A 26,817-nucleotide genomic window follows, 5' to 3' on the forward strand; every position below is an offset into this window, starting at 1 on the left:
AACCAGAAAGAAATGGTAGGCTTCACCTCAGAAAAACCTTGGAGTGCTTTGGATTCCTGCTGCTGCCTGGAGCTGAAGCTGTTATTCTATCAGACCTGCCTAACATCTTTAGACTGAGGGCTTCCTGTGAATTTATTACTGTGTTGAACCTGTGGAAAGCAATGTGGCAGCCCTTCTTGCTAAATGGAAATAATATAACATTGATGCTCTTCCGTTTTAATCTCAGTTTCTTCTTTTTTATTATTATTATTAAAAACGAATAGATTTACATAACAGCATCCAGGGCATTACAGCCAATTGCACTACGTGCAACATATCAGTAAATGGAAGTAGAATAGATGTACTTTGCATTTCTGATGTGAATGAGCACAGAGATGTGCATCCAAATGTTTAGAATCAGGCAAGCTAATCTTATAAATTGCTCATAACATCTGTACTCGTAATTTGCACCTGCACTTAGCATGACTGTGTGTGAATTACAGCCATTTATTTATTATTTTTCTGAGTACTGTGCCTTATGGCTGAACTTAATAAGCTGCACAAGTGCAGCATTTCATAGATTGCATTATTAGATCTTCAATTACCAGTGAGCAGTTTTGCTACTTCCTACCTGAGAATCTTAGGAACCCAAACTGGCACATTGCTGATTTGCACTGCCATGGAGAAAGGTATGATTAATAACAATAAATTGGTGGGTATTTATGCTGTAAAAACAGACCCAAGGAGGTAAGATAAAAATATATTGTAAGAAATTATTTATACAGTGAGAAAGTATTTATTTTGAGCACCAACAGCATCTAACTGGAACACAAGGGTGAAATCTTAAAACACTCAAGCAATTAGAAACAATACAGGATAATTAATACTTGAGTTTTTCATCCTTGCATGTTCTCTTGAGGCTTTGCAGTGAAATCTTCACGTTGCTTTCCTCTGCACTGTTTGTATTAGTGCAGAGTGCAGAAAGTTGTCTTTCATGTGTGCTGATCTCACCTCTGTAGGATCACCATCCATTCAAATGCTGTGTGGCCTGGAACATCAGCTATTACAGTGTTAGGTTAGGCCCTTTTAAATAAGTAGCCCATCGCTTAGGATATTTCAAGTAGTAGTTAACTTACATAGGCGTCACCTGAATGTCCAAGAAATAAAATTAAATAAAAAAAAAAAGTCAATTTTATTGTGATTTGTCTGATTAGAGAACAAGCTGGCTTCCAACTGCTGGTCTTCTGCTGCCATCCTGTGGCGAAGTGGACTCACTTCATGCAGCACTGCTCAGCCACTGCCTGCTCTCCCAGCACTTCAGCAATGCCCACCAAAAATAAGCTTATGGGCTTCCCACGCTCTCTTGCAAGAGGCGCTGTAACCTGCTGCCCCAGCTTCATGCTTTGCTGTTACCAGTCTTGGTTTGATTTCTGCTTGATGAACCTTAATGATAGATAGTATAGAAGCAGGAAACAGAAAATATTGCCACCAATGATGACGTAGCTTATGTAAAGAGGCTCTGAGTCCAGACCCAGAGCCTTGGTTACCTGTAACCCAGAGAACAGAAAATTAGGAACTGACGACATTTTTTTCTAATGGATTAATTATTGAGATTTTTATTAGAGAGTGACTTACAAGTCTTCCTGGAATTTTAATTGTAATGTTCCCATAAGTCATATCATATATGGAATCAGTGAACTGAATTTGCATCATGCCTTGGAAATTCCATCTGAGAAAAGATACCTTAGAAACCCAATATGGAACTGGAAAAAAAAATTGCAGGAAAAATGTGTATAAATAAGCAGAACTGCTGTCTTGCTACTATGCATAACTTCTTGACAACCAGAGGCCGTAAATGTATGAGAGTTTATTATTGGACAAAATATATTATTTTGTGGAGATGTAAATCAGGAGGAAGCTAATATCTATATCCATCAAATTCCTGCTGTCTGCTAAGCCTCACTGGAGTTCAATCTTCATTTACTAAATATAATTCACCCAAGAGACCAGGTTTTCAATAAAACACTCCAGATTTTCAATAATGCTTTTTTGGACCAAACTTATCATTATCTCGGTTCCAGATGGAGAAACTAATATAAAATGAACTCCACTCTCACTCTAAAGGTGGTATTTTCCTGCATGAGACTCAGCCACACGGTAACCAATTGCTGATGCAAACCACCAGTGTTACAGTTCAGAGGGATATTGGGAGATTTGTTTTACCTGTCCAGAGCTGTTCCAGGCTTATCAGAAAACCACCACTCAGGTAGAATGAAGTGAAAAGGACATTGCCAAAGAAAGCTGAGAGCTGTAATGTTGGCAGCAGCGCTGACACCCAAAGTGCCATTGCACGGGCACTATATACAGCCAGCCACACTGAGAAGAAGTTCAGCAAAAAATGTTCTGCTTCAGGAAACAGATTTGTCAGCCAGTAGATGGGAACCCCATAAATTATAACAAAAACGCAGTGCTCGGGGAGCTCCCCCAAAATCTGTTCAGGAAGTGGGGGGAAAAAAAAAAGAGAGAGAGAAATAAGTCACACAACAATCACAAAATGTTGAGATGCGCCTTAGTGTATTTATGAACTGTTTAGAAAAACTTCAGGCCCCCTTAGAATGCAATTGCTATTTTTTCCATCGTTGTGACAATTCCTGTAACTAATCGTTAAGTCGCGAGGCCTTTTGTTACAGATTAGATATCTTGTTTTGCTACAGTTTTTGCTGTTTCTAAGAACTCAGGAGGCTTTCCCTAAGAGCTAGTGTGCCTGCAAACAGGAGTACTGTTACTGACTATTGTGTGTGTTTTGTCCAAGCTTGGTTGAAGATAGCATGACATCAAATCTAAAATAGGCTATTGATCCCTTCTTTGTCCTAGAGGTAGTCTAGCTAGCATCTACTTAATTTGCTGTAAAAAAAAAAGAAAAAAGAAAAAAAAAAAAAAGTATGTATGCATATGTTTTGAAGTTTCTCAAATATCTGAAGATATATTAAATATGTGTATCTATATATATTTATTATAAATATATACATATATGTATATATAATTTTATATACATCTATATAATTGTATATGCGTATATAGAAATTATACAAAGTAAATATGTGTAGAAACACACAGCTCTACATATATATATATATCCCTGGACTATATATATGTAGTTACATGTGTATATAAATCTATATACATGTATTGCTATGATTATTTTTTCCAAAGAGAGTTGGTACCATCCTCTAATACCAGCATTGTAACAAATTACAACTACTCCTCTATGAATAATGTGCAATTTTTGTGACACAATGCAAAGAATATTTTTCTCTGGCAACCACTAATAAGCATTTAAAATCTTGAGCAGAAATGGAAACCTAAATTACAGATGCCATGGCAGGCAGAACTCATCTCACAGTGGCAACATCACAAAGAAGGGTTTCTTCTAAACCCTAATTCAAAAGAGAATATAATTTTTCTGAAGTCTTAATATATTTCCAGAAAATCTGGTTCTTTATGCATTTAATACATTTGTTTCTTGCTGATCAGTTCAGTCCCAAACAACTATTGGAAATCTAACAGCATGTTGCCATTTCTGTTTTGCTATTGGTACAATTTAATATGAACGCTCTGTTTTATAGATCAAAATGTAATCAAACTTTCAAAGATGCTCCAGTTAATGAAATCAGAAGTTATATAAAACTGACAAACCACTAAATTTGACTTCCAGAGTTCCCAACTTATGGCCGTAAAACCTCAGAAACCTCAGCCATGAGACATGGCAACAGACCTAAAGTAGTGTGAGGTTTAATCTATTAGCACCAAGGAAGCAAAAATGATAGCCTTCGGTGTCAGGCACAGAAGAAAAAAAGTCTAAAGTGAGCATGATTATTTGTACAAGGCTATGTGTTGTCACTGCTTATTTTCTAATCCATCTGCATGCATTTCCTGGTGATGCAGCCACTTACCTTAGCAAAGAAGTATGGGGTCACAGAATACATTCCATTTTCCAAGTCGTGATAAAGCATTGCTCTTTCGGAATGACCTACAGGGTAGAAACAAACAGGCTGGTTTCACCTTAGAGTTGCATTTAGTAAATGTAATTTGTCATTGATTAAAGAACTTTCTGAATTTAATTTATAACGTTTACAATAACGTTCACACTTACATTTGGCAATAACATCCAAAATCACTGTGAATGGGGTTAGTGCACCTAACATGTACAGCAGTGCTGATGTGTCACGAATGGAGAGTCTGCTTTCATGTCCATAGTACAAAAATCCAATTAATAATGACATGACAAGGGCCTCAAGTCCATGGACTAGTAATGTTGGGAGATCTCTGAAGTCGTTGGACACTTGACGACTAGGAAAACAGCAACATTAATCATAAGGTATTAATGCCAGTTACATTCAGATATATTGCTCCAAATGCTCTGCTAACGTCAGTTTGTTGAATTTGCTAACTCTGAGTAGGAATTTGTCTATCTGCTTCCAAACATTATTTGACTTAATTAAAAAATAAATAAACTTAATTAAAGCTATTGAGCACCTGTAGTGTAGCTTTTCAGGTCTGAAATGCTGAAAACTTGAAGGAATTCAGTGAGGAGGAAGATGTGGTTTTGGAGATTCAGAAGCAATTATTTCAGTAAGAGAAGTGTCTTCTTTAAGGGCCTATAATAGCAGCTGATACTAGCAGTGATGTTCTGTTTGTATTAAGCAAGTTGGCTATATTTCTTTTGAGTACAGAAGCATGAATCTCAACTATCAATGTCCATCCATGATTGCTGTAGTCACTGAAGCCTCCTTGGCTTCAAATCTGAGGCAGAAGCATGAGGATAGCAATGCCTGAGCCTACCACAAGGCTGCCTAGGCTTGCTAAGTGTTGAGTCACCTTGATTTGGCATGGAGATCAGAATGGAGGTACCCAAAACTGGGATGCAAATTCCTGAGCCTGGAGGCTCCTGCTGCTGCCAAAACCTGCTGCAATGTGATCTGGAGATTATTTTTGTTTGGAAGGACTCCTGGGGCAGAAAAAAGGAATGCATATAGGACTGCTGCCCTACTCAGAGGATTGGGGTGATCTGGAGCAACACCTCTGCTCCATAGCTTGCTAGTGCTAGCCAAGTACTTTCAGCATGTTCTCACTTCACATTTTGTACTCCTTAATGCTTTAAAATACAAATGAACACAATACATAATTGTTTAAGTTGGCAATAAGGTTACCTTAATAATACAGTGAACTGTTTCGAGACTCCTGGTAACTGATCACTTGAATGGTATGGCATGTTGATAACCTCTTCTGGTTTTAAATGAGAGCTGATCAAAAGAAATTAAAAGGAAATGAAACTAGCTGAGGTTGTAGCAGTTATTCCACATTTGTTGTATGGCTCTGTTTTAATTACCTTTGCTTGCTGGTAGTGGTCACAACACTGTCACTTTCACTTGCTTTCCATAAGAAATCATCAAAATCTTTGATTTTTTCTTGGAACAAGCTGGCAAGAGTATTTGCTCTTTTTTGGCTTTCCATCTCCTTTTCTGCAGTGTGTTTATCAATGCTGGTCAGGTCAACTGCAAGATATTATTTGACATGATACTGTATGCTACAGATGTGATGAGTATATGATGTGTTTAGAATCAGAAATTTAATCGTGAACACACTGACCTGTGTGCATAAATTAAGCTACAATGGTTAAAACTTTGTTATTCACTTCAGGTGGATACTGAGAAAGCGTGAGAATATTAACCAAGGAGGACATAGTAGCAGCAATGGTAGTTCATTTAGCTTTTTAAAAAATGTTATTATTCACAAAATATTTTTCAAAATCGAAACTAACATTTAGTGGTATTTTCCAGTGCTAACTTTCAGTGCAGAGTGACAATACCTGATATTTTACAGATGCTCTCTGGGTGAATCTGCATTTTTGTTAACTACTATCGTTGAGCTGATCTTCTCTGAACCACACTTCAGCAGAAGTCCATCAGAAAAATGACTTGCAATCTGCCTTATTTAACTCCTCCCTTCTGACGTGGTCCTCCATTTCTTTTATCCACCCCACTTCTGTATTTCTGTATGTTTCTGCATTTCTGTATTTCTTTCAGGTACTCCTCCTTGCCGTGGCATCTTCTGCCATTGTGTTCTATTTCTACCTTCTGTCTGCCTGTATTCTCCACCCTTCCTATCAGTTGTGGCTCTGTGCATTGCACTCAATGATCTTCCACCTTCTTTTCTCATCCCTCCCTGCCTCTAAATTGGTAGGGAGTTTGTCTCCCAGGGACTTTGTTTTCATATGGGAGTGGCTGCAGGACTTCCTTAACGTTGTGCAGGACTGCTCTGAACCACATTGGTGACAAAGGTCTTTTTTTCAGGACTTGATATTAAGATTAATTTCTGTCTTATCTGTGCATAGCTGATAAGAACTGAACTGGCTGCCACATAGGCACGTCAAAGAGGTTACTCTGATGCATGGCGGTCGTTGTCCTTGCTAACTTGAATGCAAAGACCTGAGGGCAATAATGAAAGCAGCCAAGGCAGCCTCTGTGGTAAATACTACTGCCATTAGACCAGCAAGGTGAGACTCCCTTTGAATGATGCAGGAAAAAAAAAAAAAGAAGAAGAAGAATGATGGATTTGGGACCATGTAGTTAAATTTCTTTGAGGAGAGGAATCAAAAATCTATGTTTGGTTTTTTCCCTCCCTTCCAATATGCTTTGTTGAACAGCACTCCTCTTTTCCATTTACTGTTCCAGGTGCATATTATTCCTCCCCCTGAGAAACTAGCTTTCTATGTGTTTCTTGAATCAAATTCAGAGAACCATCTACAGAAGGAAATTGATCAGCTCATCCAAGTCTTTCTCAGCGAGGGTAAAAGTTTCAACAAGCTGAAACCTGGGAATAAGTGTACTAAGCTTGTGAAAGAGTTGCTACATCTGGCATGGTTAGGAGGAGGATTTTTTAAAATTGATTTTTTCTACTTATTTTTTGTTCCATTTCCTGTACTGACAAATATAGATTGTATAAAAAACCTGACCTTACTGCAGTATTGATTTGAGTCAGTGATAAGGCATGTCTGAAGCAGGTCAATAAAAGTCAATGTTTGCTGATACACCCACAAAAGCAAATGACTTCTAAAAACCTTTTTTTATGACAGTACTTGATACTAACCATAGAAATCCGCAGGATTGCTGTACCTTGGGCAGGGGTAGCCTAGGTCTGTGAAGTACTGGACCATGTCTCTAGCTGTTCCAGAATAGACAGTGACTCCAGAAGTCATCAGAAGAACTAAATCAAACAGTTGGAAAATATCTGACCGAGGCTGATGAAGTGAAAGAAGAACTAATCTGTTTCCTCTGGCCAGTCTGGATAATGTTATCACAAGGTTATGTGCTGTAAAACTGTCCAGTCCAGATGTGGGTTCATCAAGTATCAGTATTCCTGCCAAAGACAGTGGGTTTAGCTGGTTTGGAAAATATGTTCTAAGTGAAAAGTTATTAGCACATGAAATCTTACAGATACATTCCTTTTTAAAAATTCTAAAGTGTATTCCATACTAGAATCATGTAATATTCAATCATGACTACTTTTTTTTTCCCTCTGTTCTTTTGAATATAATAGCTAAGAGTAACTTTTAGATGTTGTCTTGCTCCTATTGGAAATAAGAATAATGTTTTTTATCTCCATTGGGATGAGTATTTAGGTTCTTCATTAAACTGTGGTCTATTTCATACCTGTTCACATCCACAAATGAAGACTAATGCATATGCTTAAATTTTTTGTTGTTGCTGTTGTTTTGCAAATGATTGCTAAAAACTTGCAAGGATTTTATTGCTTTGCAATGTTTATGTTGTTAAGGGACGTAATGGCAATGTCTGTATAAAGACATATTTTCTGTGATGAGGGAGATGATTTATGTTTGAAATGTAAAAAAGTCTTTACTTGAACTAATCTTTTTTTACTTTTTTTACTTGAGTGCCAGCACATATATTCTTAAATCTCTTAAAAAAAAAGGCTTCTGCTTTCATGGTAATAGCAGAAGTTTAACTCCATATAAACTAGAACTTTTCAGATCCATTTCCAAGTATTTCCAAGTGGAGGTAGAAGAGATGAAAAGAAATGTCAGGCAACAAGAGGCTCAGCCAAGATTATTAGTGCTGTTGTGTTGTTGTTATATACAAGGGCAAGTCGGGAATTCACTCCTGCAAGATCACTTGCAGATTTGGCCTCATCTTTTGCTTCTACTGAAGAGGATGGGCATTTTCTATTGGCATAAGCCAGCCATGTCAGAGTTGCACAAGAGCGCAATGTCTTCCTGTGCTGCCAAGAGAAGGACCTTCACTGTTAACATTGTACTTGTGAATAGGTCAGGTTGAAAGAAAGAAAAGCAATCCAAGGTTTATAAGAGATAACCAAACCTCCAAAGTAAATTGTGGCATACAGTCAGGAAAAGACAAACCTCATGCAGATTTGCACGAACTGGAGCACTGCTGTGAGGGTGACTTCTGGCAATATTCAGTAGTTTGGTTGATGGTGAGTGGAGGCTTCCAGAGGGGATTCTGCCTGGCTCTGTCACTGCTGCTCCATTGGCAAAGCTGGCAGAAGGGCTGCTAAACATCCCTCCAGGACTCCTCCAGGGAGTCCTCCCTGCAAACTTATGTATGACTTTCCCCTGCATCCTCTTGTGTTCTCTAACTACTTCCCCCAGGGGTTTGTGGTGAGTACAAGGAAGTTGTCTGGGTTTTGCTCACCTGGGTTCCAGAGCAGCTGTACACCAATGCTCACCCTCCTCCTCTCGCCTCCTGAAATGCCACGGAGGTACTCATTCCCTACCCTCGTGTTCGCACACTGCCGCAACCGTAGCTCTGCTATTACATCTTCCACCTGGGGGAATAAAAATGAAACTGTGTACAGAAAAAGCTGAAAATAGTTAAAATTCATCCGGATATTATGGTGCTGTCTGATCAAGAGCCACTCGAAAACAAATCTTGGTTTTAGAGATATCATTAAAAATTGCTCAGCAATAAGCAACTTATCTCTTCTTTCAGCCTCCCTGATGCTTTCTCTAGATCATTATTTTTTATGCACTTTGGGACAATTGCTGGTTTCTATCTTGAAAATAAGAAAAAGGTTTATAACTCATAATTTAAATTTTAAAAATACCAGAATGGCTGTTCTGTCTCCAAATACACTGAATCTATTGGATAACTTCTGTCAGATGTGTTTTGATAACTTTGTTTTTTCCCAACAGCTCAGTTACCCTTTTTTGCCTTTGTGAGTCTGAAAAACATTCTGGAAGGCGCAGCTTGGCAATGAACAATAGCGTTTCTCTGACAGTCAGGTGGGGGAGCAATCGATCATCCTGCCTCACGTGTGCAATGCATTTCTTGACAAGCTGGGGAGTGCTGGGTTTGTTGTTGATCATGATTTGACCGGACTTGATTTTGCCTCCATGATCCCGGCAGGTTATCACATCAAGCAAGGATGTCTTTCCGCCAGCTAGAACAATCAAAATTGGAAAATAAGTACATTTCTAGAACATTAATTTGAAAACTGGTTTATTTATATACAGAAGTTTTCGTTCCCTAACTTCTTTTCCTGAACCCTCACTTTTGCTTTTCTAAAGCGGCAAATACAGAATGGTCTTGAAAGAGAATACCAACACAGGACTGCAAGCTCATGCTCAGAAGATCTGTCCCCTCCAGACCAGAGGACATGACTTCAATCTTTGTCATGTCTCAGGAGAATTGGGTGGATGGGCTTTGAGGACAGCTCTTTGAATGTGAGAAGCAAGATCTCTCCTTGTCCCCCCAGTCACCTTTCTTTTACCCTTTGGAGAGATAGCAGAAAGGTGGAATCCTGGCCTGGCTGCAGGGCTGTCACCTAAACACTCTGCATGATCTTAGTTATTGAAAGGAGCTGTGGATTCAGAAATGGCAGCTGTAACATCTGAAAGACTAAGGCATCGAATGATTATACTGACAATAAAAATCTTAATCATGATCAAATAGAAATTACTATTATTTGAATAAGACAAAAAGTCATTTAAATAATTAAGAAAAGCTGGCTTATGTTCAGAGGTAAGAAAATGAAAACAATGTAATCAAAATATTACTTGGAATTAAATAGCAAATGACTTTTTCCCTTATGCTGTATGATACTTGAGGTAAACACAGAGCTCTCTCATTATGATTAGATGTCATTTATTTCCAGATTTCCTGTTAAAAGATTAACTCCACACTTGTTTTCTAATGTGTACACTTTAAAAAGGAAATCCATCCATCTGTGAAGTATGTATTGCTCAATTTAAGAGTGACATATTGATTGCCATTGACATTGTGAAACTCATCAACAGTTTGACCCATTTTACTAAGGCATTTGAAAAAATAGATGATAAACAGCTTTTAAAAATAGTTTGACTAGTCTGCTAAAAAGGGTATGTGTTCAGTGCGTGTTACCTTATAACAGTGGTGTATCTATATCGCAGTATGTTATTTCATCATAAGCTTTTTTCATTTATTATGGGGAATCTCTAATGTACAACTTCATTTTCATTACAGGTATGTGCTCAGAAAAATTCCACATGACAATGGGGGAAAAAAAACAGAGACCTGTTTTTAAGACGCTGTAAGTCAAACAGAAGAGGAATTATCTTCTTAAGTTTTACATTAATTGATCTGAAGGTAGTAGTTTATCCTCTAAGGGTTGTTTGCATGCGAAGGGAATTGCTATTTGTGGCTATGCTCTACCAGTTGCCACTGATCTCTGTAGGTCTGGCTTCGTATCTGCTATGTTACTGGGTGAGGTTTGAAATCTACCTTTGTTGTTTTTTTTTTTTTTGTAAGAGCCGTGAAGCTGCTTCACATGCAACAGAGGAGAGACTGCAAACCACAGTGGCAGCAGGGAACAAAGAGCAAATATACAGGTCATAGGAAAAATTGGTTTTGAAAACAAATTCATAATACATGTTTCTCCAGTATTATTCTTTGTTTTCTCACACTTAACTTTTTAATGATGTATTTAAGTGATACATTTCTACTAGTTGTTTCTCAGCTAGATTTTGCCATTCAAAGGGCTGACGAGTATTATTTTCAATTGTCTATGTTTTATCCAAGGGTTGATCAAATCATGAAACATGGTTGCTCTTACCAGTGCTTCCTATAATAGCTAGCATCTGACCACTATGAACTTTTAAATTCAAGTTCTGGATTATTGACACGTGAGAATCAGGACCTGAGTTCCAGGGCAATAGCAATTGCATCTGCGTGAGTTTCTCATACCATGGAATCTGGGATGCCAGGTTAACCTAACAAAGAATAAAAGCAAACAATAAACTACTTTACGGTAAGTACTTTCAAATCCTTTACAAAGCAGAGAATAAGTTAAAATAATATTGCTAATATACAGAAATACAGACAAAAATTCTCTTCGAGGCGTGTATGTTTTTCATCCTTTGCTCCTTATTTCTGTTAATCACCAAAATTATCTGTCCTGTAATGTATTGCTATTGTACGTTATTAATTTTTAATACAATTTAAAATTACTCAAAACTGGAAATTATGAAGCCTACTTCAGATGCCCCATGGCACAGAGAGAGGTGACAAATTTCACTAGTTTTCTGAAATCCTCCTTATATTTGTTATCCATGTCATCCTGCCACATCTCCTGCATACACATTCTTGCCAGCAAAGGCTCCCGCTATCTCTGGCTGGATGGAAAATCGCTCTGCTTCCATCCTCCAAGGAGTAATTTAGCTTAAGACAGAGAAAATGGCCTATAAACTGACCTCTTCTCCTGTGCCATCCTCTAGCTTTACTAGATATGTTTACAGTGGAGCATGTAGCCAATGCTACAGCCAAGAGCATGATCCTTCTTACAAAACTTCTGTATATTTCACTGTGCAACATTTATATGAACTTCTTTATTCTACTTCTAAAACGGCTTACAAAATGAAAGAAGAACTGCTGGATATGTTCCCTGCTCAAGGGAATTACATAAAGTAGAGTGTTTACCTGGTAGTTGAGTTCTTTGACCTCAAGAACATTTGATTTTCCACTGTATGTGAAATACAGGCTGTTATCTTCTTCAGAACAAAAAATACTGTCCTGGGCCTTGATGTGGAGAAAGCACTAGCTTAGTTACAACAGTTAATTACAATACCTAAAGAGCTATTAAAATTTGATTACAGAGAAAAAAGAAATAGAGATATAGAAATGGAAATACGTGCAATGGGATATACCAGTTTTGTTAAGTTTCCATAGCACAAAAGTGCAAAGGGTTGAAATGTTACCTGTTAGCCAGCATGAAATGCAGTTTGTTCTAAAGATATGTCAGAGGGCCAGGTATGCTGTGCTGTGCTCATCTTTCAGTAGAAATGAGTCTATTTCTGAAATGGAGCTAAATCCTATGCCACCATAAGGAGATGAATCTAATCTATTCTATTCTATTTTTATTACTATAGAAGAAATGGATGACTGTTGGAGTGTTAATGTCTAACGGATCAAAATGGTATGTATTGAAATTGGTATTTTATGGCAGCTAAAAATTACACTACGAGCATGCTCGTTATTTAATTCATCCATACTGTACCATAGTAATCTGAATCAGTTAATTCACCACTGCCCACATACAGAAGATAATTTGCTGATGTCTATGCTTATAAAGAGCAAATGGTAGCTGCAAACAGTGAATGCTCAGTAAGAAAATGTTGATCATAATCAGACAGGGTATTAATTTAACCAGCCAAAATATCCAGATACCCACCATCTCTGCTGAAGAAATGTCTTGTAAAATAATGGGGAAATGGCACGTTATCCTAAGTCAGCATTCAGAGATCATCCTAACCCCTGTGTCTTTTGTCATAACAGGGGCTAAGGCCCTTCCAGGGATTTATAGTTTGAGTTCTCATTTCACCCAAGTCATGTAACTTTCAGGTTCAGCTGAGGGCTGCTGGAAGAGCTCCATTTCCCTGTTTCCTGTCTAGGTACGCACTGGAAAGCAGCATGATTCTAAATTGTCTGAAAAGCAATACTAAGACCTTGCCAGCTCTCTCTGCAGTCCTTGGAGGAAGCCTGGGTACTGGGCATTGCTTCCCAGCAGCCCGCAGCCAGCCCTCTCGCAGCTCTCACTCACCGATGAGCTTGTGCATGTGTCCTGGTTCCAGTTGGCACCTTCCAGAGAGATGTTCTCGGGGGCTTTCTTCATCTTGGCCACACAGGACCTTGTGCCCTGTGCTGCTTCGGTGATGGGCTCCTGCAGAGTCGTGGGGAACCTTCTCTCCTTGCTTCTGAGCTTTCCAAGCGCCTTCAGAGCAGTGCCCTGGTGTCTCTGCAGCAGGCGTGACCTTGTGGACTGGGAAATACTCCCCTCCTCCCAGACACTGACAACTAGGGGTAAAGGTACATCAGATAGGCGATTAGCTGAAGCTGCTATCAGTTGCTCTCTGAAAAAGAAAGTGCAGAGAGACAGTCTGTTTTCTTGTAGGCACTTCCCAGGGTGGCGGGTGCTGGGGGCAGTGAGTTGCTCCATTCTAGGAGGAGTGGAGAGCTGCCCCCATCCCAGCTGAGGCATGGTGGCAGTGGCAGGCATCTGGCTGGTGGCGTGAGGGCAGCGGCCCGTGGGGCTCTGGTGCTGGAGGATGTCGGGCAGAGGGTCTCCTGCTCTGGAGAGGAGTGGCAGCAGTGGGCAGGCAGGCGAGACAGAGGCCGCGGCACAGCCCCCCAACTGCATCAGTGTGCGGGGGGTCTCCTACAGTGTCAGGTAGGACGAGGGATCCTGGAGCCGAGGTGAGCCCCTCCCTGCTGAGAGCTTCCCCGACCCCGGGAAGGAGGGGAGAGGGCTGGGACAGGTGGGCTGTGGGCTTGGCCTTGGGCTGGTGAAGAGCGAGAGCCGTGGCAGGGCTGCTCGCCTCGTGGTGGGGCATGTAGTGGAGATTTCCGAAGTTCTGTGTGTGTGTGTCATGCAAAACTTTTTACTTCATCAATGTTTCTTCCTTTCTGATATTTGTTTTCCAAGAGAGAGTGTTGGCCCATGGTGGAAAGTTCCTTTATACCATACAAAATGGACTCGGCAAATACTTAAAGATGTTTCATTTCATGTAGAGAGTGGCCAGATTATGGGGATTTTAGGAAACTCTGGTAAGTTGTTCCTCTATGTTCAAAGAAATAAAATCAGAGTTATTACGGGTGACTTCCACAGTAGTCTGAACATGACTGAGGTCTGTGCTTTAAATAATGAAATTGCAGCTGTGTTAACCCCTGCTTTGTGAAAACGTGACACTTGGTTTCCAGAGTTCTATCTTCTGCCATCTAACTAGCAATTACAACTTCAATAAAAGATAAGGTTACCTCCAAATGCAAATGTTTCACGATAAAGTGTGAATGTGGGAAATAAATGCTAATCACACTTATTCTAGTTTCCCAATTGCTTTCCTATTACTGTCATGTTAAGACTTTGTTTAATGCTTTCTTATTTTCACATGTCTCCATCCAAGTGATGTCATTCTCTTGAGATTGAATGTCTTGCAAAATTCATCACATCATATGGTTGATTTGTTTTCTTTGAAAGGATCTGGGAAAACAACACTCCTGGATGCAATATCAGGAAGACTGAAAGATAAGGACAATTTTTTTGGTGAAGTGTATGTGAATGGGCATCACTTGAAGAAGGAACATTTTAGAGATTGCTTCTCTTACGTGCCACAGGTTAATCTCCACATTTGTTTGTGTGTACTGTGATTCCTCTTCTGTTAAAAAAATACAAACAAACAAACAAACAAAAAAGGTATTTGCTACTGTAATGGTACAGTGTATTCCTACTGCAGTTTCACTAGTAGTTTTGATACAAAGCAGTCAATACATTGCATGAATGAATTGAGAGACTGTGAGTAAAAGCAGTATCTTAAATACTACTGGACTAACTGCTGCTTGTTCTTCACCTTTTTCTTAGAATGACGCTTTGCTAAGCTTCCTCACCATAGAAGAGTCTCTGACCTACACAGCTTTACTTGCTCTTCAGAAGTGCTCCAACAACTTCATCAAGAAGAAGGTCTGTGTATTATCATCTTCTGCTAGGAATGCAGACATGACATCATGAAATGCTTTTACTGGCAGCACTTTTCATCCATGGCTGTGGTTTATATTTATGCAGTTTCGTAATCCTTATTCTGCAGCTGGAGAGATACCCTTCTGCTGAGCAAGGAGCAGGATAGAATCCCTAATGCTCACCACTTCTGCAGGGAGCTTGTGCCTATTTCCCAGCAAATATCTTGGAACAAAACTTTAGCTCAAAGCTGCAGCAATTACTGCTGCAGTAGATGTTATTGGCACGGAGTTCAGCTCCCATTGGCCGACTGGGAAACCCAGCTCACTGTAATGCTTAAGGCTGTGTATGCTGGCCAGTCTCTTGAACAGCGGAGCTGACACTAACACTACTCTGGCTTCTTGGGGAGCTCTCTCACTATCCAGAGCAGCCCTGAAATGCACCATTCTACTGAGCTGCTTGCAAGCTGCCTTTTCGATAAAATATGCATGTTTCTCATCTACTAGAGGGTGCTTTTTGTCCTCAGCTCAGAAGTTCCTAATCAAAGATTCTTGATCTTTGTCTTCTTTTTTCACCCATTTTCCACTTAGTATTTTGTACTTCTCCAGAATTGATTTGCCTTTCTGCTTCCTTATTTTGGAATTCATACTAGCACATTATTCTTAATGTCTAGCCTCTGACCTCATCTCTTAATGTCATGCAAAGCTAAAATTCTACTCATTTTAGAATATGTAGAAATGAAAAAATATTTGTAAAAGTAATTAGAATACTGCATTAAAAATAATGTAATAAAAATCAGGTCCAAATCCTTCCAATTACAGTGGGTGCAAGCAACACTCTGGGAAAGTCTTAGCTTAAAATTATGCCTTTTTTTTTTTCCCTTCAGTTTTTGTTTTTCTGAGTATCTGAGTTGGTATCTGAGTTGAACACTGGTCTTTCTAATTTGGAATTATTTTTCAGGTCGATGCTGTTATGGCTGAACTGAGTCTTAGCCACATTGCCAACAAAATAATTGGAAGCCAAATATATGTAGGAATTTCTGGAGGTGAGAGGCGTCGTGTCTCAATTGCAGCTCAGCTATTACAAGATCCCAGTAAGTACCACAAAGAGGATTTTGAACATAAAGTAGAGCAGTGCTACTCTGTGCTTCTGCCATGGATTTCCTTAGCCCACTTTAAAATACAAATACATTTTTTAATCTGTAATTCAAAAAAGTTAGCCTCGTAATGATGGAGATGGATATGCCATAATTCAGGTTTGTCATTAATCTATTATTGGTCTTGGAAAGGAATGAAATCTAAAATCTTAAGGACTGAACACGCATCTAGACTCTTTTAGCTCTTTCTGGGCTTGCCCTTCCCACATGTGCAATGTTAGTTGTGACATATTTATTTGTGGCTTATGAAACCAATTAGAGCCCTACGTATCCAAGCACTGAGTCTTGCAGTGGAGCAGCTGACATTGGGCCATCTATGTGTGTACTTGATGGGGTCAAAAAGGCAGTCTGCACATGAACTTTGCTCACTTGGAAAAGAAAGAAACAAAAGAGAGTCAATTGTTCAGGAGTATAATAGCTCTCATGTGGTCTTTTCCTTGATAAGAAGCCAGATGTTGATACACACCATGCTTCCGTGTGTCTTAATTTTAGTGTAAACAAAAAAAAGTCTAGTGAATGAGAATTGAAGCTGAGTAACAGAGAATTAAGCTCATAATGTAGTAATTCTGTGTGGATAAACCTAAAGAGAAAAATCTTCTTTCCTATATTTAAACCCTAGGATTGAACTGCCTTTTCTGTGCTGTATATCACCTACGTGAAACTAAATGATTTGACTGTAACTTTTACCCTTCCATATGCAATAAAACTGTGAAGAAAATGCAATTTAAAAACTGCTTTCATTTATAGAATTATACATCCTGTATTCTCATGAAACTCTTCATTTGTTCATAATTAATTTCATTATCTGTATATTTAATTCAGATCATAAGTTCTAGCTAATTATTCCAGCCATATTCACATTTGTATACATTTTGAATTTTACCACAGTTCTTCTCAGAAGGAGGTGTACATTAGATCTATTTTGCTAATTTATGGATTTCACTTGAACTTAGAAAAAAATCATTATGTTCTTATTTGTTGTGTAGTTCTATATGTTCTTATTCCCAGCAGCTGAACCTGAGCCATTGAAGCTAAATAAAGATGAAACACTAAGCCTCAGTAATGAATGTGCATGCTCTATGTTACACACAGGACTTCACGTGTACAGTAATTTCTATAGCATTTTTCAAGTTTGCTTCAAATGTGGAAGTCATAACATTTGCTCTCAATTTACCTGAGTTTTAATGTTATTTCTTACCATTAAACAGAGGTCATGCTGCTTGATGAGCCAACGACAGGGCTGGATTGCCTGACTGCAAACCAGATCGTCTCACTGCTTGTGGAACTTGCACACAATGACAGGATTGTGATTATCACCATTCATCAGCCTCGCTCAGAACTCTTCAGGGTAAAGGATATCTACTCAGCATTTGATTTTTTTACCATCCTTTTTAGTATTTAAGTTCTTTTCAGAATAAAAGTGCAATATCAAGTATAGTTGTGTTAAAATTCTCCCTAACATTACCCCCGTGTAAACATAGGCTTGTGTTTAACTTTACAGATCTGGTCTTCTGCCACTTGCAGTGCATATTAGGATACACGCTGCTCTGTGCCACTAACTCTGACACAGTGTGCATAATCTTTGTGCTATGCTGCTATCCAAATCAAAACACTGGGAGAAGCCATTTAAATTCCCCATGTGTGCTGGCACTGTGAAAACTAGCATTTTATTTATTGTTACAAATGCTTGCAAATCAGGATGAAGCCATGATTTGGAATACAAGTGGAAAAAAAGCTTTTATTTCAAGTTTTCTAGCTTCACATAGTTTGTGTGGCATGGTCTTCTTTCCCAAGACTGTTTTGAATTTGCACCACTCCATGAACGCAAGGCACTTCTCTGGCTGAATAAATTTAGTGTGAGTGATCACAAAGCAATTGCGAGTGATGGTGCTCTTCTGGACTGGAATTGGTCCTGGTGCTTGCTGAGCACAGCTATTGGGAGCCCTGTGCTGGCAAATGTATACCCAAAGAGCAGTGCTCTTAAAGTCCTTAGTGCTTCAGGATAGTTTTCCCAATAATATGGGAATTTTGCAGACTGAGACTGTTAAGCACCAAAGGAGGCGAGTCAGTAAGTGAAGGTACATTAGAAGTGAAGTCAGAAGTCCTCAGATCTTATTTCTGTTCTTGGATTAGCTCTGTACACTGCTGGCTCCAATAGCACTGAGAAGCACTAAGTTTTAAGAGCTTACACATGTGTCATCTTGTATAACCATAGAGAGGAGTGATAGAAAGGACAAACTTCCTTTGACAGAAATATACTAAGGAAGTTTGAATGTGTCAAATCTGTTTTTCCCCTCAAAGCATTTTTATTACCAAGACAGTAGCTGTACTCAAGAATTAATGTGCTTCTTCCCAGTATGTATTGCTACAATCTTAATTTGCCCCCACAGTTATTTGACAAAATAGCCATCATGAGCTTTGGAGAAATGGTTTTCTGCGGGAACCCTATGGAAATGATCACATTTTTTAGCAGCTGTGGCTATTCATGTCCTGAACAGTCAAATCCTTTTGATTTCTATGGTAAGTTTATCTAAGTTGTTCAGGTAAAGTGAACAGGTTTTTTTTTTTTCCCAAGATAAAGATTTTTCCATAGATAGGAATGTGTTTGAATTTTTCTCCACAGTTGTACTCAGCTCAGAGATGAAAAGAGGACATCCACATGTGCATGGATAACATGAAACAACAAAAGTTTGCAGTAGGACTGAAACACAGCAGAAAGGAATAAGCTAGCAATGAAAAATAAATTTTTGTATTTATTAAATTTATTAAACCTCTGGGTTCCTGATGGCATGTCTCTATGCCTATCCATTGAACATAAGGTTATTAATTTGATCCCAAAACTGTAGAAAGCATTCATGGATGTTTTTGATGCCAAAAAAAGTGAACAAAGTCATTGCCTGTTGGGTAGGATAGAAAAACTGGAGGATGACCAGGGAGCAAATGCTGAGATTTCAAAAAGTGTTGGGAGTTTCTAATGCCAGGGTGAACTACTTAAGTAGAATGGACAGATTCTTCTGGAGATGATGACAACAGGCTGTTTGCAAAAGCTTTGAGTTCTGTTCTACTAATTCAGGATGGAAGAAGTATCTGTAACAGATTTTTAAAATGAGGCTTGGATTCACTGCAGGGCATCTGTGTACCTGACCTCTGTGGAAAAAACGAGTATGTCTGTGTGTACATTTGTGTGTGAATCTTTTAAAATCTGGTATGCAGGCTGATTTCTGACAATAATAGCTGAACGTTAACCAGGGAATGTGACCAATCAAAAAGCTGTGTTCAGAAAAACGGCACGTTCAGAGAAGGCAGTGTTTTTCTATTGTCTAAATGGCATCCTAAATTGAGAGAGAAGAGAGGATGGTTGTTGACATGAAGCTGGAATGGGATGAAGCTGAAAATACTGGTGTGACAGTGAGGATAATTTTGTCTTCATGAATTTGAATAGTCTTCAAATGCATAGATGATTTGAGATTTAGACCCACCTTTAAAACAGCCTGGTAAAGAAAGTACTGCATTCTTCAAATGTCAACCTTTGAATGTGACAAGAAAAGGAAAAAATATAGTTTAGAGCTAAGAATCATCAGAATATTTAGTCTTCAGAAAATTGGTAGTTTATATTTTTTGTGTGGTTTAATGATGTGAATGAAGGCACAGATTCTGATATCATTTACACCAGCAGCAGAGGAAAATAAGATCTTATGTATTGAGCATGGGTTATACTGTTGAAACGTTGCATGCTTTGTATTTAATTAAAAAAAAAAAGAAAGTACAAAAACATGATAGGCATTAGCTATTTGGTCTCGTGGCTTGTCTATTTCATCTTTTTTTTTTTGGAAACTGCCTGGTTGTCATTTGTGTCCTTTGCGTCTTAGAGCAAGTCACGTTCAGCTGGTTTTATAAAATGTGGCCCATTTTTGAGTGTTCATGTTTAGAATGAAGTCTTCAGTTCACTGTTAAGGGCAGTTTGCTAAATTCCAGTTTTCAGAACACTAGCAAATATTCATAAGGATTCCAGTTTTGAGGACAAACTGAGACTGCTGGACAAGGGCTGCAGATACTCTTTTCGCCTGTAAATTTGTCTTTTGAAAATGAACATAGCATTTCAAAACTGCCATGTAAGGGTGATACAAACCTTAAGAGTAGATCACCTTTCATCCTCAGCTGGGAATCCGTCTTGTTTCAGTAGCAGTAGCACTTCACAGGTGTACAGGAAGAAGGGTGAAGGTCTGACTGTGGAACACTTAAGTCCTCGCATTTCCACATGAGCCTTGAGGGTCCTACAGAGGCCACAAAACAGAGAGATTTATTGTGGTTGCACAGTCATTCATTCATTCATTCTGCTTGAAATAGAAAGGAAGTAGTAAAGGAAACTTCATTCATTTCACTCAACCTTTTATTTGCAGCTTTTAGGATAGAGGCGTGGAAAGGTTTGTTGCAAGGGAGGAACAGATAGAATCATTATAGAGTGATAGAATGGCCTGGGTTGAAAAGGAATCAAAGATCATCTAGTTTCATCTCCCCTACCATGGGCTTGCAACCATTAGATTAGGCTGCCAGAGCCACATCCAGTCTTGTCTTGAATGCCTCCAGGGATGGGGCATCCACAACCTCTCTGGGCAAAGATTATGTATGTGATGCACATATGCTAAATATTTTGTAAATTTACAGTGGATCTGACTTCTGTGGACACTCGAAGCAAGGAACGTGAACTTGAAACCTATAGCAGGGTTCAGGTGATTATATCAGCTTACAAAAACTCGGAGATCTTCAGGAAAGTACTGGAAGCCATTGAGAGAACAAGGTTTATGAAAGACCTTCCACCCATACCATTCAAAAACAAAGACTCACCTGGTGCCCTTCCCAAATTATGGTTTCTTTTAAGGTAAGACTTTTTTTTTTTTTAAAGAAAATCATTTTTCTTTGTTTTCCTTATTTACTAATCTCTCAGGCGTTTTTCTGTTTGACTCAACAGACTTTTTTGTTATTTTAGTCTATCACTTCACCTGTCTGTCTTTTATTTTTTGGAGGAATGTTTTGTATGTAAGATTTGTTCAAAGCTAAATGTCGTATGAGCACATGGTCAGTCATAACTAAGAGGTATATTGCTATTTTTTTGTTTCATTAACAGGAGGATAACAAGAAATTTCTCTAAAGATAAGATGGGCATAATTATGCGTCTCCTCCAGAATCTTCTGTTTGGCTTGTTTGTAGCATTTTTCCTTCTTAGACTAACGCCTGAGATGGAAAAAGGAGCAGTACAGAACCGCGTGGGTTTCCTCTACCAGTGCGTGAGTGCTCCCCCCTACACAGGGATGCTCAATGCTGCTGCCCTTTGTGAGTTTCTGTCCTCTACTATTGCAACAGCAGGTATTGCTGCCACTATTTTGTAACTAGGAGCAAGTAGTTTGTGAAGATCGTCATTTAAAGAATTCCTACAGTTTTAGGTAATTCAAGAGTTGATAGGGAAACATGAAATTCAGAAGTGAAGCAACAGCAAGCTTCACAATGCAGACGAGTAGTACATCCAAGAAACTCCATGTTCACTGCGCTTAGTGAAGCAGCATGCCCCTAATCATAGCACTATTTGAGTTGAAAGGGACTCTTAAATGTCATCTAGACCAACTGTTTATTGCAGGAGAGTTGGACTAGATGACCTGCAGCTCGATCAAGTTGCTCAAAGTCCCTCTAACCTGACCTTGTATGACTCCAAGGGCAGGGCAATCCCCACCACTTGTTTTCACAGCTGACCTGGGTATGGGTACATTATTTTGAAAGCCTGTGCGTAGCATTAAAGGACAAAGTCTAGGTGTAAAATTTACAGCCTTAAGTAAGATCAAACATAAAGACAAGGAAAGGGTGGAAGTACAAAACAGTCTTGAGGGCAAGGAAGGATAATTAGGTTTAAGACTATTATGTGATGATTATGTTTCTATTAAAGGGTTTTTCACTTACAGCTACCATCGATTAGTCACACAAAGACCAACAGTAGTTTGCATTTACAACCCTAAAAACTGTTCCACTCATGTCAGGAATGTACTCTGCTGACATCACCTTGAGATCAGAGCACGTCAGTACGTTACCCAGTGGTGGCAGCTTTTCCAAGACTTTATTTGTATCTGCAGAAAGAGAAGAGTGCATGCTGCCTCCTCAGACCTGTTTTACTCAATGTAGAAAATTCTGCAGGGACCAAGTTTTGCAGTCACAGTGGGAAGAGGGGAACAGGGTGGTTTAAACAGAACATTTCTGATAAATGCACAAAGCTGTCTCAGTGCTTAATGTCAATTTTGTGACAACAGGTCTTGGTCTCTTTATTTGAAGATTATTTATTTCTTATGTATTTAATCGTATTTAATCCAGTCCCACCTTTACGTGCTATCAGCGACCAAGAAAGCAAAGATGGCTTGTATCACAAGTGGCAAATGCTTTTAGCTTATATCATACATATCCTGCCCTTCAGTATTCTCAGCGTGGTAATTTTCAGCGTCTTTATGTACTGGTAAGTACTTGTACCATCAAATGGATTGTTGTTTTCTTCTTGTATGTATTTCAGTTCCTTTGTCAGCAGTAAGCTTCCTTGCATGGCTTAGTGCTATTTTCTCTCAGTATGATCACAGAGAAAATTTAAGGAATGATTATGCAATTCTAACGCTTCTCTTTCAGGCAGCGTTAAGATTACATGTACACTTGTAACAGGAGGTGTCAGATAGGATCAGGGAGTTGAGTGGCCCTTAGGAACTCGCTAGTCTTGCTGAAGACCAGATGAGTTGCTGAGGTATTTGCAGAAAGGCTTTGTATTTCATGTAGGTCAAACTTTGAATGCACATACACACGAAAGTAATAACAAGTGAGTATGTAAGGCTGGCAGAATTGGTTCTCGAGATAACTGTTGTAAAAGATACAATGGATGCAGGAGCTGTTCTGCTGTAGCTTTGCAGCAGGATACCATTGTTAATTTGAAAACAGATTAAGTAAAATTGCATAAAATCCCATTGACTGTTGAATTAGAACTTCTGCACCAGGAGATAATCTGCCAGGGGTATCCTGCAATAGTTGTTTTCCTATCTAGAAAAAACATGTGAATACAGATCAGTGTTTTCTTTTTCCTCTTGCTCTATAGGAGCTAACAAAGGGAAGTGCTCAGGCACATAGGCATTTACCACCTCCTTTTCATTTGGGCTCCCAATAACTGGTCTGCAAGGTTTCCGAGATGAAAAGACTAAAGCCCCAAGACAGAAATTTCCTATTTTCCAGGTTTGAGGACATGTGAGCATGATTTTGGTTTTGGTGTTTTTTCTGTTGTTGTTTTGTTTTGGTTTGTTCTTTTGTTTTTGTTTTTTGATAGGTTGGTGCTGATATGAATAAAATTTCCCTAGGTCCCCTTAACTGCCTGGGTGTGTATTTCTGCACGCTGTTAGTGCTGCCTTCCTCAGGCAGTACTGCCTTCAAAGTCCTGTTACTATTTCCCTTGAGCAAGTGCTGGGATGCACTCTGCTCACTCAAGCACTTCCATTGCTGCATGCCAGTGAGCCAATTTCTGAGGATGGTGTGATTTGGAAAGTGTATTTTAGGGTCCCTGATGGAAGGTCTGTGAAGCTCCTGAGAGTCACAAGTTACTGTTTGTCCCAAGCTACTGTTTGTCACTCATATGACATAGATATCATATGATATAGATTTTTCCAGCTGGAAAATATACTAACAGTTTATATTTTCCTACCATTCTATTGCTCTGATTTTCTCTTCTCTGTGTTGATTTTTTATTCTGTCCTTTTTTGTTTTCTTCTCTTTCTACACCTATCCCAAATCTGTGTCTCTATCTATACAGCTCTGTATTAGAGTGTTTCAGAGAAGGGGAAACTTTAATGCTAGAACCTTGGAGAGCTGCTCCGTCTGCTCTCATCTGCCATTAGAGATTGTTAAATACCTGCTGGCTTGCTGAGTGTTTAGTGCGTGAAGAGTCAATGTTCGTGTTTATAATAGACTCTCAGCATTACATGCTACAGGAAATCCTGTGAAAGAATTAACAGCTCTACTTTAAGTCCATGGTTTGGGTGTGGTGGATTGTAAAATATGACAGAGTCCTGTGACTCTTGATATTCATCTGAGCAATGAATATGAAGTGTCAATAGCTGCCTGCTAGCTAAGCAGAGCACATGGTATATACTGGTATGAGGCAATTTTGGAATGAATTATAGTGGAAATGTAGTATGTCACAGTGTAATTACAGGTTCTATCATCTGTCAAGTTTGCCAAACAATTGCTAGCTTTGTTCACTTTTTAGTCTTTAGGACAAATTGGAGGGGGACAGTTTTCCTTAAGCGAGGGAAAAGCAAGGAACAGTGTGTAGTGTATTAAAGAGTGTAAAAGTATGGAAGATATTGCATTTGGATGAATCACACTTACAGGAGTGGTGAATTCAATGAGCCTTCTATTCAACTAGGATGAGTACAGCTGTTTTTACAATTACGTGTAAGTGCAGAAGTGCAAGATTCATCTGTTAATTGTCTGCATAAAGGTGTTCTTTAAATATGCGACCTATAAATAACTCTTACTGAATGGACTCAAAGGAGGAGGATGTTAGCTGAGGGGGTCATTAAAGGCATGGTGGTTATCTTGATGTAACACATTTTTTCTACGGTTACATCTTTACATAACCCTCTTTAATCTAGATGGAGAAAGCTCATACACCTGCAGTTATATCATGAATTTAAGTTGATGCACTTTTTGTTAAGGCTCTGTCAAACATGCAAAAAGCTAAGGGATAAACCCTTAATGAGCAATGATTGCAGAAATGAATGAAAACAAAAACGAATGGTACTTTCCAAGCCTCATCCCAAACCAAACTGTTTAAAAATATCCCTTGTTTCATTTGTGTTTGTTTTTTTTTTTGTACAGGAGTATAGGGTTGCATCCTGATCCTCTCAGATTTGGAATTTTCTTTGCGGTTGTCTTTGCGTCCCATGTAATTGGTGAACTACTCACCCTTGTGATGCTTGGGGTTATTCAAAACCCAAATATAGTCCAAAGTGGAGTGGTGCTGCTTAACTCAGCAGGTGTGGTAGTGGGAGCCGGACTCGTAAGGTAGGAAAACATTTTACTTCATGATGGTGTTGACGTTAAAATACTGATAGATGAGTTTCAAGAAAAATCCGTATTGCTTCAGAGCAGTGATGCAGAGGAGAAAGGGAACAAAAGTACAGCCATTATCTTCAGAGAGGAAAAACTATCTAATCATGTTAGACTTTGTACTAAATACACACACACAAATAATAACTTTAGATATCTGCAAAGATATTAAAATGTTTATTTATTATTGCAAAATGGCATATGACTTGGAGATAAAATTGAGCAATTCAAATCTATTAGCTCAGCTGAATTCTTTTACTTATGCCAACATGATCGTACGAAATGCTGTCCTTATTAGAGAATTCTACCAAAAAAAAATCCTACCAGTTTTAATAATTGCTGGAAGTTTCACACATTAGTGGTTTTAGAAAAAAAAAAAGTCTTTCTCAACAATTTTATGAATGTTCTTCTCCAGTTTCGGCATTCAACTTTTCAGGTTCCTTTTTTAATTTGTGTAAACTCAACTACATACAAATATTAAATTAATAAATAGCTTAATAAATGTGAAGGAACATTACGAAGCACCAACAAGAAGTCAGGACTGAATGTTACGACGCTGTACCAATGTCAGAGAGAACTTTAGTTGCTGTCTCATTTAGCACTGAAATAAAACTTATGTTTGAAAAGCTGACATTTACAGCCAAGAATTCTTCCTGTAACTTTCCTACAACCAGAGAGATTGTTTCAATTTAGGGCAGAACTGGTTCTTGGAATGTAGCAAATGACAGTTTAACTTCTCTGTTTCTTAAAAGGACCATAGAAGAAATGCCAATGCCTTTTCAAATACTCAGTTTTCTCACCTTTCAAAAATACAGCAGTGAGATTCTGGTAGTCAATGAATTTCATGGCCTAAACTTTACTTGTGGTAAGTATTCAGAAGTATTCCTTTCCTTCCTTGAACAACAAAATTGTCCTGATAACTTAAAGAAAACTTGTTTAAAACATCCTGAACTTTCTGATTAGGAAAAAATGTACTGTAACTCTGTATCTGCAAGGTAGATAAATTGTCCAACTATTTTTTTCAACCATTCCTCATTCTTTCAGTTTTCCATCTTTTTCTTCACCTGTTCTTTTATTCTCCATTTTGGAAAGTCAACTTTGCAGCCTACTATGTGTTTACCAGAGCACTTGCACAAATAGAGTAGCAATAGGAAGAGATGGTACAGGATCGAATGTCAGTGCAGGGAGCAGTGCACGTAGCACCCTACCAGACATTTCCTCTAACTCTAGTGAGGCTTCAGTTCAAATATATTAGCATGGCAAATATTGAGCAGCTTTGGTCTGTCAGGCTGTGCTTCAGTGTTTGTGAGCAAGGTAAGTGAAAGACATTACAGTCAGGTTGGAAGGATTAGAAGGATGATGTGAATCTGTCAACGGGGGGAAAGCTTTGAGCTATCCTTCAGCCATGAGATATTTTGGGCTTTGCAGGCAGGTGCTTGTGCTTCTCTCCAAGGCTACATATCCTTCATGCACTATTTGTCATCAATCTCTCCTGCCTCCCTTCATTAGAAAAGTGTAGGTGGCAACTGTTTGAATACAGCCAT

At 38.8% G+C, this 26,817-nt stretch overlaps 2 protein-coding genes across 2 annotated transcripts in view; one reads left to right on the top strand and one right to left on the bottom strand.

Moving 5' to 3' along the window:
* On the bottom strand, positions 1 to 13,686 carry ABCG8 (ATP binding cassette subfamily G member 8). Its single transcript, XM_048934803.1, has 13 exons — positions 13,090 to 13,686; positions 11,970 to 12,068; positions 11,107 to 11,263; positions 9,218 to 9,456; positions 8,709 to 8,841; positions 7,129 to 7,398; positions 5,369 to 5,534; positions 5,190 to 5,282; positions 4,133 to 4,329; positions 3,933 to 4,009; positions 2,203 to 2,470; positions 1,615 to 1,742; positions 1 to 1,526 (listed from the first exon to the last, which is right to left on the bottom strand). Exons 1-13 carry the CDS (start codon positions 13,684 to 13,686, stop codon positions 1,389 to 1,391), a joined length of 2,562 nt encoding a protein of 853 aa, XP_048790760.1. The 3' UTR covers positions 1 to 1,388.
* The window catches only part of ABCG5 (ATP binding cassette subfamily G member 5), a 14,475-nt gene continuing 1,298 nt past the window's right edge, over positions 13,641 to 26,817 (top strand). The window contains exons 1-12 of the mRNA XM_048934809.1: positions 13,641 to 13,742; positions 13,972 to 14,093; positions 14,524 to 14,660; positions 14,905 to 15,003; positions 15,958 to 16,090; positions 17,362 to 17,501; positions 18,544 to 18,673; positions 20,819 to 21,032; positions 21,279 to 21,517; positions 22,508 to 22,646; positions 25,043 to 25,228; positions 26,026 to 26,138. Of these exons, the coding sequence (XP_048790766.1) occupies positions 14,072 to 14,093; positions 14,524 to 14,660; positions 14,905 to 15,003; positions 15,958 to 16,090; positions 17,362 to 17,501; positions 18,544 to 18,673; positions 20,819 to 21,032; positions 21,279 to 21,517; positions 22,508 to 22,646; positions 25,043 to 25,228; positions 26,026 to 26,138 (1,552 nt within the window). The 5' untranslated portion in view covers positions 13,641 to 13,742; positions 13,972 to 14,071. The remainder of the gene's footprint in view (positions 13,743 to 13,971; positions 14,094 to 14,523; positions 14,661 to 14,904; positions 15,004 to 15,957; positions 16,091 to 17,361; positions 17,502 to 18,543; positions 18,674 to 20,818; positions 21,033 to 21,278; positions 21,518 to 22,507; positions 22,647 to 25,042; positions 25,229 to 26,025; positions 26,139 to 26,817) is intronic.

Source organism: Lagopus muta, chromosome 2, assembly GCF_023343835.1.
Source record: "Lagopus muta isolate bLagMut1 chromosome 2, bLagMut1 primary, whole genome shotgun sequence".
Lineage (NCBI taxonomy): Eukaryota > Metazoa > Chordata > Aves > Galliformes > Phasianidae > Lagopus > Lagopus muta.

Excerpts from the sequence above, each read along its gene's own strand:
- ABCG8 (XM_048934803.1), bottom strand. The coding sequence starts at position 13,686 with ATGCAGTTGGGGGGCTGTGCCGCGGCCTCTGTCTCGCCTGCCTGCCCA. Across the intron at positions 8,842-9,217 it reads ACTCACAAAGGCAAAAAAGG|GTGGAAGATGTAATAGCAGA; the intron begins GTAACTGAGCTG and ends TTATTCCCCCAG. Across the intron at positions 1,527-1,614 it reads TTAAAATTCCAGGAAGACTT|GTAACCAAGGCTCTGGGTCT; the intron begins GTAAGTCACTCT and ends TCTGGGTTACAG.